The sequence below is a fragment of the Equus przewalskii genome, chromosome 3, assembly GCF_037783145.1.
Source record: "Equus przewalskii isolate Varuska chromosome 3, EquPr2, whole genome shotgun sequence".
Classification (NCBI taxonomy): Eukaryota; Metazoa; Chordata; class Mammalia; order Perissodactyla; family Equidae; genus Equus; species Equus przewalskii.
Window position 1 is genome coordinate 107,853,867 of NC_091833.1, and position 15,869 is coordinate 107,869,735.

The 15,869-nt window shown below is 42.6% G+C and overlaps 1 protein-coding gene across 31 annotated transcripts in view; it reads right to left on the reverse strand.

Annotated features, from left to right (window-relative positions):
• CC2D2A (coiled-coil and C2 domain containing 2A) overlaps positions 1–8,704 on the reverse strand; it is a 116,039-nt gene extending 107,335 nt beyond the window's left edge. For 8 of the 31 annotated variants that reach the window (XM_070613201.1, XM_070613193.1, XM_070613203.1 and 5 more), the window contains exons 1-4: positions 8,372–8,704; positions 7,610–7,709; positions 2,919–2,978; positions 761–841 (exon numbers count right to left, since the gene is read on the reverse strand). In XM_070613201.1, coding sequence (XP_070469302.1) covers positions 761–841; positions 2,919–2,957 — 120 coding nt within the window. In that variant the 5' untranslated portion in view covers positions 2,958–2,978; positions 7,610–7,709; positions 8,372–8,704. Of the gene's footprint in view, positions 1–246; positions 386–760; positions 842–2,918; positions 2,979–5,196; positions 5,336–7,609; positions 7,710–8,371 lie in introns of those variants that run through there. The other 23 variants (XM_070613210.1, XM_070613206.1, XM_070613205.1 and 20 more) reach the window with 12 other exon arrangements.
• Between the last annotated feature and the right edge of the window lie 7,165 nt (positions 8,705–15,869).

Sequence of the window (15,869 nt, forward strand, 5' to 3'; positions counted from 1 at the left end):
AGCTGAGAGGGGGATTTCTTCCCTGACTTGGGCTCTCCTGGTGCCCTCCCCACTTCCCCACTTCCCCGCCTCCACGGCCATCTCTTTCCAGGCAGCTCCATCACGTGGCTGCTGGCTCAAAATGGCGCTCCCCCCTCTGCCTCCCCTGTTGGCATCTGAATTATTCCAAGCAAATCGCCCCTCCACAAGATCTTCCCTGCCTCCCCCCTCAGAGGACAATAACTCCTTACACGGGAATTCATTTACCTTGAGAAGGGTGGTCTGGCACGGGATACTCCGAGCTGAGGAGGGCAACCCCTGTAGGGAGCAGAGCTGGGGAGGGAGTGCCAGCAGGCTCGGGAGACGGAGTTGGCCTCGGGCTTAGACTGAAGTGGAATTTGGGCTTGGAGTTGGAGAAAGGGGGAAGTTCCCCAAGGTTTGTAATCCTGCACTGCCATCTATCGGCTGTCTTAGTTTATGGCCTTTGATGACAACACTAAAAGGACTGCTTCTGTCATCTCTAGCCTTCTCTCTCAGGAGATAGGAAAAAACCTTAGAGGAAAAATGCTCCAAGCACTGACCACAGCTTCTTGTGAGGGTCATCCATGAGACCCCACACAGGGTCCTACACCCAGACCATCCCTCTGCATCCTGCCTCTTCCAGAGAAGGGAAAATATTGGTACCCAGAGGAGGATGTGGGTTGCAGGCAGGTTGTTAATCAACCGCCCAATACACAGAAACAGCCCAAGAAACATGCACGTGTTTCTTGTTACTCCCTACCTGTTTCTTTCTTTTTCGTCTTTGAACTCTGGAGGTCTTCTGTCTTCCCACATCTGCATCCTCGTCATTTTCAACGAATTCCTTTGTTCAAAATGCAAATGGAAGAGTCATCACTTGGTAAGTGTGTAATTTGGGAAAGAATGTTAAGAGAGGAAGAGGGGTGTCATTTTTAGGTATTAAAATTAACATCAGCATCTTGACCTCAGGCCTCCACCCACTAACGTTGAGTGTGAGTGAAGGGACCGTTGATGAGATCTGCTCTTCTCAAAATGGACATGTTCATGAAAAGTTGTTTCAAATCAAAACATTGTAAATGAGGTGATGGACAGGGGAGCTTCCATTGTCTGAGATCCTCACTCTGCACAGAACTCTTACTGAGCGCTTACTATGTCCCAGGCCCTGGGGGCACAGAGATACTCCCTGCCCTCAAAAGTCACAATCTAATGAAGGCCATGAACAGCAAACCTGCCAGGACAGACGTTCTGGCCCAGACAGGAAACCCGGCACAGGACGACATCAGAACCATAGAAAGGGTTTCCAGGTTTGGGCTTCCCTGCTCCCCTTACTCTCAGGTAGAGAGAAATGGGGATATATGTTAAATCATCGCAGAAGTTTCAATTTAAATGAGATAATAGCAGATCTTTTTGAAAAGGGAGAAATCCTTTAACAGTGCAAACTTGGTTTTCTTTTTCCACATGACCCTCTCTAAAGTCTTAGTCATAAAATGTTAAAGCCGAATGCTCTAAAATGTTCAAGCTTCAAACTTTTCTGCTCTTAGAGTTTTACAAATTGGGGCACAAGCACCTCTGCATGTAAAAGAGGTTGCAAGATAAACCCACAACCTCTCCTTGGTACACCGAATTTATTAGAAAGTTTTTTCTAAAATTGGGATTTTTTTTTCTTATGCTGAAATAAACTTGGAACACAAAGCGTGGATTTTAATGATTTAAGATTTCAAAGAAACATCATGCAGGTCACTGGGCAAGGCTCCAACTGTACGTCAGTGCCCTTGGCCGTTGGGATTAGGGATGACATGGACTTCAGCTACAGAGGAGAGAATGGAGGCCCCAACCAGGGAACAGGCATAGCCTGAGCTGTTCCTCCATCTGCAGGACCTGGTCTGTCTGCCTCCTGCTCTAAGCATAAGCCCTGTCCTCACTAGGGCCTCCTGATTCAAGGCCCATTGCGTGGGCAGTGTTCTTAGCTCAGGAATTCACCAACTTGGATTAAAGATGATGGCAAGAGTGAGGTGCACAAGTGCGGTTCTTAATTCAAGTAAGTTCTTTTTGGCTTGTGATGGGCTTGTGAGAAATCTTGGTCGTCTTTGGCTGTCCAGTATTGTTTTGATCCTCCATCAATGGAAAACTGTCCAGCAGGACTTCAAATTAGGTAGAATGTAAACTCCCTGAGGGCACAGAGTTGTTTCACTGTCATATCTCCAGGGAGCGGAGGAAGGATACATATTTGTTGCATGAATGAATAAACAAATGTAGATTTACGTGGCTTGTCAGTACTTGATGTCTTGCTTAAAGCTTATCTGCATGGTTTTATCTGGCTAATGTGGTCCTTCAGGCTTTTTGAAGTGCCCTATTGAAAGCAGCGTATGGTTTCCATTTTTGCCTCTGTGGTCTCAAGTTAGTGAGCCCCTGAGCCAAGAGAGAAGCAAGGATCCAGAGGAATACTTTCTCCTCTGTTTGAGGTCTGTGGTCTCCAAGTTGGCGACAGCCTCCCTTCTCTGGTCCAGACAGTGTTTCATGATGTTTTGCACACAATGAGTTGGAAACTGTAGGACTCCGTGAGAGCGAATTTTATTATCAGTCACAACCTACAGTTGTTACCTTCATTCTGAATTTCTTTAGAAATCAATGTGCTTCAGGCAGAGCTGGACCCAGTAGCAGGTGTTACTTAGAACTGCTGTGTGTCGGAACTCACGACAGGGTCACAAAGCAGCCTCAGAGCATCCAAGCAGAGGGATACCTTGGAGTGTCTGCAGGGCTGCATTTCCTCCTCCATCACCACCCCTTCTGCATGCAGTAGGTGTGCAATAAATGCTTGTTGCCGGCCTAACTTCCTCACTCACAAACACATGTGACATGAGTGTAGTACACACACACACACACACACACATCCCTTTGGAGACATCTGAGCAAACACTTACCTCGGTAATTATTTTCACTTTTTCTTCCTGGGGATTCATTTTGGCTGTGATGACTGCTCCCTGACCGGCAAAGAACAAACAAGAAGTCAGTTCTTCTGAAATCATTGAGACATCTTTCTGGCCATTGATAAATATGAAGCCGCTCTTGATGGTGAGTGAGGTGTTTGAGCAGAGTGGACTCCACACACAAGGAGTACATTCTTGCAGAACCAGGATTGGTGGAAATGAGCACTAGAGGAAAAAGAAGGGTGCCAGACCCTCTGTCCCCATGGGCCTGGCAATGAGCCTGGTTTTACTGTGTTGCAGGTGGGAGCTGGGAAAAGTTCTGCCCTTGGAGGGAATCCAGTCCCTGAAGGACTATTCACATCTTCTCGTCTCTCCTCAAACTTCTACCTTCCCACCGCTCTTCACCCTTTACCCTTGACCTTGGTTCTCATTTCATGAGCAAGGAGATGAGACCAGAGTGGGCTTCCACACCCCCTGTCTAACCTCCCTGAGTTGTGTCACCTCCTCTGCTTCCACTTGCTAGCGCGACCCATCCCTGCTCCCATCTGGGCCAGGGCCTCTGCATGGGTGCAGGTCCCATACCCTCCCCTCCTCTAGGACCTTGATCCAGACAACTTCTCCCTTTCATCTGGATAATTATTTCCTGCTGCTCTGTTGGCTCATGCTCATCAGTTTACAAAGTGCTGTAATCGGTCCTTTCCTTAAAAAAGCTCTCTCTGGACTTCACCTCTCTTTCCAGCTATGGCTCAACTTTTCAACCCTCTACAGGAAAACTCCTCAAACCCTCTCTTTCTGAATCAGTGTTCTGGGCCCAGCACTCCATGAACCTGCTCTTGACAAGGTCCCCAGTGATCCCTGTGTCACCACATCTAAGTGATCAATCCTCAGTCCTCATCTTATTTAACATGTAAGATGCATTTATTAGTGAAACTGACCCATTACTTTCTTTTTTTTAAGATTTTTAAATTTTTTTCCTTTTTCTCCCCAAAGCCCCCCAGTACATAGTTGTATATTCTTTGTTGTGGGTCCTTCTAGTTGTGGCATGTGGGACGCTACCTCAGTGTGGTTTGATGAGCAGTGCCATGTCTGTGCCCAGGATTCGAACCAACGAAACACTGGGCCGCCTGCAGTGGAGCGCGAACGTAACCACTCGGCCATGGTGCCAGCCCCCCCCCCCCACCATTACTTTCTTTTTATTGAAATATTTCCTTCACTTGGCTTCTGGGACACGTTCTTCTGGTTTTCCTCCTACGCACTGGCTGCTCCTTCTCAAACTCCTGGGCTGGTTTCTCCTCATCTCCCAACCACTATATGTGGGGGCGCCTGGGGCCCAGCCTTGACCAACTTGTCCCCCTGGCCGTTTCCTCCTGTCTCTTGGCTTTAAATACTATCCACTCACTGACACTCCCCAAATGTAGGGGGTCCTAGGCCCACACATCTCCCCAGAACTCCAGGCTCAATCATTCAAGTGCTTGATGGATGCCTTCACTTGGCCTAACATGCGCCAAACAAAGCTCCTCCTCATCACCCCTGAATCTGCTTGTCCTGCAATCTTCCTTGTTGCAATAAACAGAACTCCGTTTTGCTCAGGCCAGAAATCTTAGAGCCATTCTTGACTCCTTTCTGACTCTAATAGGACACACCACATCCAATCCATCAGAAATCCTGCCAGCTTTGCCTTCAAATTATATTGCAAATCCAAGCACCTCCACTGTTATCACTCTGCTCAAGCACCATCGTCTCTCACATGACCTAGTGCAAGAACCTCCTATCTTCTCTGCTTCCCACCTTGCTTACCTACAATCTATTCTCTACATTGAACTGAGAGCGAATTGTTTAAAATTTAAGTGAGATTGTGTCATCACTCCACTCACAATCCTCCAATGACTTCCCTTTCTCAACAGAGTAAAATCCCAAATCCTTTCAATAGCCTATAAGGCCCTACACGATCTGCACTTGAATTCTCTTGCCTCAGGGCCTTTGCACTTGCTGTTCCCTCTGCCTAGAACTCTCTTTCCCGAGATATCTGCATTGCTCTCTCTCTTTCAATTCCTTCAGAATTCAGTTCTGCTCAAATTTCATTTTATCAGAGAGGTCTTCCCTGAAAACTCACAATATAATGATAACCTCCTGGAACTCCCTAACCACCTTATAGTGATTTCTTTTTCCATAGTACTCATCACTAGTCAACATATGTATTTTTTTGTTATTGTCTGCCCATTCACATTGAAACATAAGCTTCCGGACAGCAGGACATTCATTCACTGTTTACCTCCAGAGCCTAGGACATTGGCACCCAGCAGACGCTCAATAAATATTTGCTGAATGGAGGACTAAATCACTATATACTGACTGTGTCTCCATGACCACATTCTGGAGCTCTTCAAAGCTTCATTGTCCTCTTTGGGCTGCTGCAAAGCATTAAATGAGAAAACATGGGGACAAACATCAGGGCTGACAAATTGTACGCCCTTCCTCATATCTGTGGAATCCGAATCCTAAGTGGGACTCAGTCATTTAAGCAGCTTTTCTGAGGGGTTCAAGCTTTCATTGACCCTATTAGCACGTTAAAGGGAAATAAAACATCTCAAATTCTATTGCCTCCCATCCAGACCGCCTCATGGGACACAAAAAACAGAGGAAGGGAAATGATGAAAGCTGCTAGGAAAATAAAAGAGTGAGGAAGTAATCCAGAGAGAAGGAGGGGCAGATAATAAAAATGAAATGCCACAGGACATGAAAGCTCTGTAATAAACAGCTCTGGTAATTATGAACTGGAAAAAAAGAACTGTGATATATTTTAGTGACTAAAAAAAATTCTTTCTCAATAAATTAAAAAAATACATTCTATGTGAAAGAAATAGAAGTAGAAAATGAAAAATATGGTGGGGTTGATTTTTTTCTTCCCATCCTTTCCTGATCATTACTTTTGAGTGAGTTTCTAAGGAAATCAAGTGACAATAAAGTTAATTTTTTTATGAACACTGTTCCTTAGAAAAGATAAATTAATATTGCCCAACTTTAATATGCAGCTTTTCATCCCCACTTGCATTGAACACTTATAATATATTTCTACTGACAACATCAAAATAAGAGCCATGACTTACTGCAGACTTATTTTGTGCTCTCTCTAGATATATGCGATCACAAGGCCTCACAATGACTCTTCTAGCTTAGTGCTATAGGCCTGAATTTACGTAGGAGGAAACCCAGGTTTCTTCTGAGTTTAACCTCTGACAGGTTACAGGATTTGCCCAAGGTTATAGATATTCAGTGTTACATTCAGAATTTGACCCCAGGACTCTGTGATTCCAGAGTCTTCCTCCCTGCCACTCTACCTCTCTGCCTCGCCACCTATTCTTGCTTTCGCAATGCTATCAGTTACCATTCTATGCTAGCCCACTCTTCTGGAAATAGTGACGATTGAACTGAAGTGGAGCATCACCCCAGTGATAACAGGCTTTGGCTATTTTAGGTCAATGATTTATTTGTCTCAGTGCAGAAACCAAAGATATTTTTCAATGAAAGTAGTGACACCTTCATCCAAACAAATGGACTATCTCTGAGGGTCATCAGAAGATCAGAGTCCTATCCAGAGGACCCTGTGACAAATTCTACAGGATGCAGGGGAAAAGGAATGAAGGTGTCTGAAAAGGGCACCATTGTATGCACTGCATCTCAACCTTGCCTGCTTAAAAACCAATGCAGTATATGTGTCCTACTCCAGAACAGTGAAAACATGGGTTTATAGAAAATTTATAATTTGTAAAAAATTATATGGACCTGGGTTCCAAATCCAGCTCTGTTTATCAGCTGTGTGATCTTGGAGCAATGCCTTCAACTCCCTGAGACACATTTCTATGTCTGTAAACCTGCCATCATAATTCCCACCTCAATGGGTAATCATTTTACAAGGGTTAAATGATAAAATTTGCGTAGTAGAATGCCTGGCTTGGACGAGGCTTTCAACACTGGTGTTATTATTAAGACAAGGTGGTGGTAGAGAGGAAAAGTAGAAGAAAGGAGAAGGGAGGGAAAGACCTTAGGGGATAGTACGGGAGGCATAAGAAAGACCTTAGGTGACAGTCAAGCCCCCCTTTACTATCTTTGGTTCCCAAGTTCGACCCTCTGGCTGCAATAACCAGTATGCCCTCTCTCCCTAGCCCCAGCTGGGCTGTGGGCAGTTTTCTTTCCGTTTCTATTTACGGTGCTTCTGAAGCCTTCCCCTGCCCTCACACCCATCGGCATTTCTCCCTGTGTACAGTGCTTAGCTTTTTCTGTCCAGACTGGCAGAGCTGGAGCCTGGAACCCTGGGCAGGGGTCACACACACACCCCTTTTTAAAATTTATTACCTAATTCTACAAGTTATTCCAGCCATAGCTTCCTGTCGTTTAAGGTTAGGGACCTATAGCTTTATAGAATCATTTAATCAACTTGATATAACACATATCGCCCTTGAAGAGCACATTTAAATCCCATATTTGAGCTGTGCTATGTGATACATGCCCAGTGCACACCCATGATGAACCGAGTGCTCCCAGCACCCCCCTCACCCCGGCTGGGGGGAGTCCGCTGTGCTCTCAGCACTTTAGACCCTGTGATAAACCTCCTGTGGCACTCAGCTCACTGTACTGTTATGAACTGTTTATAGGTCTGTCTTGCCAGGAAACTCGGAGCTTCTGACCTGGTCTAATTCACTCTTGCATGTTCTCGACTTCAGCACATTGCCTGGTGCTCTGTGGATGCTCCATAAATGTTTGAATGAGCGACGCTTTTAATAAGCTCTAGGAGAGAGATATTGAGAGAGATTTCATTCTCATGCTGAATTTATTTGCAGAAAAGGTGATATGAAAATCCAATTATAGATGTGTATTTCCCATTGGATTTTATTAGCTTTTCATAGCACCTCTTTGCAGTGAAGGGAAATAATCAATTTAAATCTCCGGCTGCAGATTATCTTGAGGTCTTTTGGAGAGAGCAGCAATCTGCAGCCCTGTGTCTGTCATGGCTACTTCTCTGTCTGATGCCAGGAAGAGGGAAGTAATTAGTACCTCACCCCTCAAACAAATTGGAATGGAAAGGCCCAGAACTGCAACACGCAGCAAAGGTTTCCGGGAGGCCGGATGGAACAGGATGGCATGGAGGTCCCAGGCAGGAAGCAGAGGGACCGGCCATCTGGGAGGAATCCCTCGCAGGGGCTGTGATGAGCTGAACTGACATTTCCTGCAAACCAGACACCAGGCAGTAGCTCAAATCAAAGCAGCCCTAGTAACGCTCTACGTTTCAATTCCAGAAACTAAAATATTAATAGTAACGATGAGAACGCCTACATTTACAATTCATTAAATCTGTTCGGGGTACCCAGGGGAGAGACTGAGCTCCAAGCCGGGTAACTGAAAGCAGGGCACCCTTGCAGCAGCCCTGCTCCCGGGAAGAACTGATTTACCTTAAGGAACTTTACCAAGGCGCTTGGCCGATTCTGCTTTCTGGGACGAGTGGAAAGTGGAAAGAGATGGGTTGCATTGCTGAATCTTCTAAAAGAGCCCAAAGGGAAGGCTGAATGCTGGGGCGGCCCCTCGGCTGTGCCCTGGACGCTGCAGCCACGTCTCCAAGCAAAAACACCCGCTTAGCAACCCGTTCCTAAGGAAGGTCACTCAGTCGCTTTTTTTTCTTTTAAAGTGACAGGTTACTTCCAGCAGTTAAACACAACAAACATGCAGGGTGAGCAGGGGAGCACAGCCTACAAGAGAAGGACGAAGAGAAATCAGCCCCGGGAGCTGGGCAGAAATTAGGTCAAGGTTTAAAATAACCTCCCTCGTATCATCAGCGTGACTGGGCATTTGTGGTAGAAGACAGGTGATGCTCAGAGGTGGGTGGTTAAATCTTAAAAGGTCGCCATTGCAGGGTGAGGGTGTCTAACTCGTCTGCGGCAAAGGCTCCCTGGAGGGGCTTGCCGCGCTGGCGAATGTGTCTCTGGAGAGTTTTCTGGTTAAATGTGGAAGATTGAATGTACAGACTAATCTCTCTTATTCTTTAATCCCTGTAAAATTACTGAAAGAGGATATAAATGTTATGGCTCAAAAAAGCAAAGGAAGTGGGAGAAGAGGCAAAGCAGATAATGAGTAATGGAATGAACAGACCAAAGAAAGCCACACTCCAAGCATACGTGTGTGTGTTTATTTGGGTCTCTGTGTATGTGTATGTGTGTGTGTGGTGGTGGTGGGGGCCAGGTAGCCATAAGAATGAGAAAATGAGCTTGTCCACTCTGCAGAACTCCAGAGAGCTCAGAATTAGGCTTGGTGGTGGTTGAATTGTGTCCCTCCAAAGAAGAAACGTTGGAGTCTTACCTCAGAATGTCACCTCATTTGGAGATGGGGTCATTACAGAGGCAATCAAGTTAAAATAAGGTCATTAGGGTGGGCTTTGATCCTATATGACTGTGTCTTTATAAAAAGGGGGATTTGGGCATAGAGGCAGACACACACAGAGGGAAGATGATGTGAAGACACTGAGAGAACACCATCTACAGTCCAAGAAGCCACCTTTCTTCTCTATGGAAGTTGAACCAGAGACACTGGTCTCAAGTTCCCAGGTTTGGCAGAGGATGGATGAGTCTCAGGGCTGGAAACCGGATAAGAAATGGAGAGGTGGGCAGGGCACACTCCTTCCCACAGAACTGAGGCAATAAACATATACCTTCCCCCTGTCCCACCTCCACCAGCATCAAATTGGAAAACATGGAAAATTGTTTTCTGGAGAAACTGAATGGTCACAAAGAACAGATCGCAGATATTGACTTTTCCAGGTCCTCCAATGAAAAAACTAGCGTATCACCCTTACAGAAAAGTATCATAGAGAAAATGAGAGGATCTCAGGTTAAGAAATTCCACACTTGTAGTTACAGAAAGAGAGAACCAAGAAAATGAAAAGGTAGAATTTATCAAAGTAGTAATATAAGAAAAACTCTCAGAAGTGGAAGAACCAGTTCTTAGATTGAAAGAGACTATTTATTATCTAATGTGGCACAAGGAGACAACAAGACAACTTGTCTGTGTCAGTGTGTGCTCTGCCCATGGTGGGAAAAATATTCTCCAGAGGATTCATAACCATTGGCTTGCACTATGCTGTTTAATGATCTTATTTATGTTACCAATACCTTTTAGGAACCCCCTAAGTGACAAATTTTAAAAAGTGGTCTCAGGCTACTGGATCCCTGTGGGGTGCTGGGCAAGAGCACAAAAGAAAGATACAAAACTTTTCTGGAGGGACACACTTTCAAGTAGTCATTTCAGGGTGGACACAGATAAACCTCAGGGAAGATGAGCTCACAATCCAAAGTTAGACAACACAGGAGGAAACAATCAAGAGTCTACAGACAACCAGAGAGCACTACTGCATCCTCAAGAACTTCTGATAACACAATGATCAAATGGAGAATATACAAAAACAAAGATCATAAGAGAACTGAAAAGGAGGCTTTGAAAATATGAAAGAAGAGTGAGATACTACGAAAAGATCAGGCAAATGTGAAAAAGAATCAGCTAGAACTTTTAGAAATTAATAATAAAGTCCTGATTTTTTTTAAAGCAAAGGAAGTGTTAATCCACTGATGAGAGAGCTAGAAAGAGAATTAATAATGGGAAAGAGAGATTTAAAAAATTAAAATGTGGCTCAGAGAGATGGAAAATAGGAAAGAGTGTATGAAAGACATGGAGGAGAAATTGAGGGGTCCGCCGCATCTAGTGGAGTCCCAGGAGGGGAGAAGAGACAAAGAAGCTGAATGCTGAATCTTAAAATTGAGGATCTTGGTCAACTTAACTTCTCTGGACTTCCATTTCCTCATCCATAAAATGAGGTTAATAATAATAGTAACTACTTTAGAAGGTTGTTATGAGATTTATTCAGTTAATATTGGTCAAATCTTGGCACACAGCAAGTGCAGTAAGGTTTACTAATGAAAAAAATGTGGATGTTGTCTTAGCTCAGGCTGCTTTAACAAAATACCATAGACTGAGAGGTTTCAACAATAGAGATTTATTTTCTCACAGTTCTGCAAGCTTGGAAATCCAAAATCAAGGTGCCAGTCCATTTGGTTTCTGGTGGGAGCTCTCTTCCTGGCTTGTAGATGACTGCCTTCTTGCTGGGTCCTCACATGGTCTTTCCTTGGTGCATTGGGATGGGTAGAGAGATAACGCTCTTTCTCTCTTTTCTTCTTCCAATAGGGCCACCAATCCTACTGGATTAGGGCTCAACCCGTAGGACCTCATTTAACCTTAATTACCTCCTAAACTCCCTGTCTCCAAATACAGGCATATTGAGCATTAGAGTTTCAACATGTGAGTCCATAGCAGGTGTTTACTGTAAGAGACTATCTACTTGAAGTGGTCAACTATCCTAAGAGGTAGGATTTGTTCACCACTCTTGTGCTAATTAACTTTCTGATTATGACCTCCCTTATCTTTTAATATTTAACTAAACTGAACCAGTTCATAAGAGTTATATATTTCCTCATAACATTCTGAAATTATTCAAAAACATAATTCAGAAACATCATTTCTTGTAAAAATTTTTATGCAAGCAAAATAAATGAATCTAGCAGATTTGTTTCAAATCAAAATGCAAAAATTTCCTTCTTTTAGGTTAAGTGTTCCTGGCTGGCTCAAGAGTTTTTAATCACTAACAGGTGTTGAATCACACTTCACAAGCTTATTTTTTTAAATCTTTTGAGGTAATCAAATATGTTTTTCTTCTTTCATCTTTTAATGTGGTGAATCACATTAGCAATTTTTTTTTTCTGACGAAGATTCACTCTTAGCTAACATCTGTGCCAATCTTCCTCTATTTTGTATGTGGGTCACTGCCACAGCATGGCTGCCAACGAATGGTGTAGGTCCATGCCTGGGAACCAAATCTGGGCCGCTGAAGTGGAGTGCACTGAACTTATCCACTAGGCCATGGGGCTGGCCCCTTAACAGACTTCTTAATGTCAAACTTTTCTTGCATTGCTGGGATACACGAACCTTGGTCAAGATATTTGAAAAATTAGTTTTTGGATTTAATTACTAATATTCAGATGTTTTTGCCTTTATGTTCATAACTGAAGCTGTTTTTCCTTTCTTGCATTATTCTTGTATTATTTTAGTATAAAGGATATTCTCATCTCAAAAAAAGCAGATTAATCTCTCTCTCTGTCCTTCTCTCTGTCTCTCTCCCTCTGTCTCTATCTCTGTTTCTCTCTCTCACCTCTCTCTCTCACACACATACACACATGCGTGCACACATTATCTGTTCTGTGAACTTGTCTATAAAATCTTTTGAGTCTGGAGAGTTTTTTTTACTGTGGTAAAACATATATAACAAAATTTATTAGTTTAGCCATTTTTCCATTTTATTCAGATATAATTGACATATAACATTGTATTTGTTTTAGGTATACAACATAATGATTTGATATATGTATATATTGCAAAATGATTACCACAAGTTTAGTTAAGATCCATTACCTCGCATAGTTACAAATTTCTTTTTCTTGTGATGAGAACTTTTAAAATCTACTCTGTTAGCAACTTTAAAATATATATTTGAGCCATTTTTAAATGTACACTTCAGTGGCATTAGTTATATTCACAATGTTGTGCAACCATTACCATTATCAATTTCCAAAACTTTTTAATCATCCCAGATAGAAACTCTTGTACCCATTAAGCATAACTCTACATTCCTCCCTCTGGTGACCAAGCCCAGTCCCTAGTAACCTCTAACCCACTTTCATCTCTATAAATTTGCCTGTTCTAGTTATTTTGTATAAGCAGAATCATACAAAATTTGTCCTTTTGTGTTTGGCTTAATTCACTTAGCATAATGTTTTCAAGTTTCATTCATGTTGTAGCTTGTGTCAGTACCTCATTCCTTTTTAAGGCTAATACTCCATTGTATAGATATTCCACATTTTGCTTATCTGTCATCTGCTGACGGACATGGGTTGTTTCCGCCTTTTGGCTAGTGTGACTAATGCTGCTATGAACAGTCACTTACAAGTATCCATTTGAGTCTCTGTTTTCAATTCTTTTAGGTAAATACCTAGGAGTGGAATTTTGGGGTCATACAGTGATTCTCTGTTTACTTCTTGAGGAACTGCCAGAATGTTTCCCACAGTGGCTGCACCATTTTGTATTCCGTCAGTCATGTACAAGCGTTCCAATTCCTGCACGTCGTCTCTAACACTTATTGCCCATTTTTTGATGATAGTCATTCTAGTAGGTATGAAGTGGTGTCTCACTGTGGTTTTAATTTGCATTTCCTTATGAGCAGTGGTGTTGAACGCTGTAATTCATTGAGTTTACTGGCTTGTTGTATGTCTTCTTTGAAGAAAGGTGTATACGTGTTTATGTGTGTGTGGCGGGGTGTAGTAGTAGCTCAATTTTTGACCACTGATTTAATTTCTTTAATGCTAATCAGTCTATTTGGATTTTACATTTCTTTTTCAGTTTCAGCATGTTATATATTTTTAGAAAATGGTCCTTTTTCTTTGTTTTTAAATTGATTGTCATAAGATTTTTCGAAGTATTCCTTATTATTTTTAAACTCTGACATGCCTATAGTTATATCCTTTTCATTATTCCTCATAATAAAAAATCCTGTGTTCTGTCTCAGTGTGCTCCTGCGGTGGTTTTAAAACAAAACCTACAAATTCTTTGGCACTCTTCCCATCAAGAAGGGGGGCCTAGTTCCCTTCCCCTTGTATCTGAGTGGACCCCACATTGACCAACAGAGTATGGTGGAAGTGATGCTGACTTGCTGGCTGATTTCTGAGACTGAGTCACAAAAGATGATGTGGTTTCTATGTTGCTTTCTAGAACTTTTGTGCTTAGAGTCATGAGCTGCCGTATAAGAAGTTCAACTATTCTGAGGCCACCACACTGTGTGAGGGAGGCAGGCCACAGGGAAAGGCTGTGTGTACATGCTCTGTTTGGCAGTTGCAGCCAAGGCTCCAGGCACGTGCATGAACAAGCCTTTGGATGTTCCAGCCCCTAGACCTTGAGTCACCTCCCAGGGTTCAAATTTTCTCCAGATATTGTGGAGTAGAGATTAGTCAACCAGCTGTGCTCTGTTCAAATTCCTGACTCACAGAATCCATGTGCATAATAAAATGATTGTTTTAAGCCACTGCACTTTGGGGTTATTGGTTACACAGCAATAATAACTGTAGCAGTCATATCTTTAAATAAATGAATAAATAGATGAATGAATGGATGAAATATGGTCATTGTTTTTTTTTACATGGGACTCTGAAGTGTATAATTTTTACATGTGTACCTAAGGAAAAAAAAATAGGCAAATGCATTCAATGCCTTCAAGGGTAATGCCATTAAAGTGTGATGCACTTGAAACCTCCTCAAGAGAATAGGACACTGGAATAAGCATGGAGAAATCATAGAACCTGAGGTGAGACTGCCATGCTATATTGTCTTTGAAGGGACGCTGCAATGATGCATTGTTTAGGTCAATAAACGGCTGCAATATGCTTTTCACACCTGAACATGTGGAACACAGTTTCCACTTTAGATGAATGTGTTATTCTTACTCAGTTCTCAGAGTTTTATAATACTTTTGATTATAGTTGATTTATTCTCCATGAAAGAAAAACATACCACAAGGGAAAACACATCACTAAAATAAGGCTCAGCTTGGAAGCTGAAGAATCACCTTTGAATCATCAATTTTATAAAACCACGCTCTTCAACGTTTAATTTATATTTTCCAACTTACTGAATTATATACATCTCCCCCTGAAATATAACTTGAACTCCAGCAAATTTGAACCTCGTGTTTCTATAGTAAATGGAGAGAACCACTATTGACTCAGATATATCGGTTGTGTGGCCCATTTTTATTTTAGAGATATTAAAGCATTTAATTTTCTTCCTCCAGGGCTATGATTTCCAACCTGTTTTGAGTCGCAATGACTTTCTTCTCATTTGCTTCATTTCAAAATGTTCCCGCTTCCTAAGAGAGCTGTCTGAGCTATTGAGAATAAAACGCTGTAAGTTCCTTTTATTTACAGACTCATGTCATAATTTGAAATAACTGGAGACGCTTACCTATCAGAGAAAACTGCTGCTCTAGTGTGGGCAGTGAATTCTCATATTTTTCTTGTTGGAAAGGTGATCTTACAATTTTACATTCTCTTCTCTCCAGCCACTTCCCTTGAGTGCATCTCATTGGTATGACCTGCTTCACCAGCTTAGGGTACAAATATCATCATAATGCTTTCATTTTCTTAGTCACTTGAAAATTTATTTCAATTCGATAATAAAGATCTGCCTTTATTAGCAGGACATCCAGTGTCTCCCCCTTGAAGCCTCATTTACACTAAGAGTTGTTCATAAACCTTGAGAGTCTTACTCAGTTCACATGGTAGTCCTGTGTGCCCATGCCAATGGGGAGAGAACAGAGGAGTCTAGCTGGTTGCGGCAGGAAAAGGCTTCGAAGAAGGCTGAGCATTTTTGCCCTCAGCTACATTGATGTGTCTGATAGTCTCAATATTCGTACCAGATTCCTCACATTTGAGATTCCAGGGTTACACTTTTCAGTTTATACCAGTGCTTCTCAACCAGAGTTGGTTTTGCCCTCCCAGGGGACATTGGCAAAGTCTGGGGACATTTTTGCTTGTCATATCTTGGAGGGATATACTACTGGCATCTAGTAGTTAGAGGCCAGGGGATGCTGCTAAATAACCCACAATGCACAGGACAGGGCTTCTCCCACCTCCTCACAATAAAAAAATTATCTGTCCCAAAATATCAATAGTACCGGGGTAGATAAACCCTGGCTTCTCTGACATGGTTTACACCAATATCATCTACCACTGTTGCCAGCATCTGGAGAGGTTTTAGATCTCAGTGATAAGCTATGCCTAAACCAGTGGCCACATTCCCTCCTCC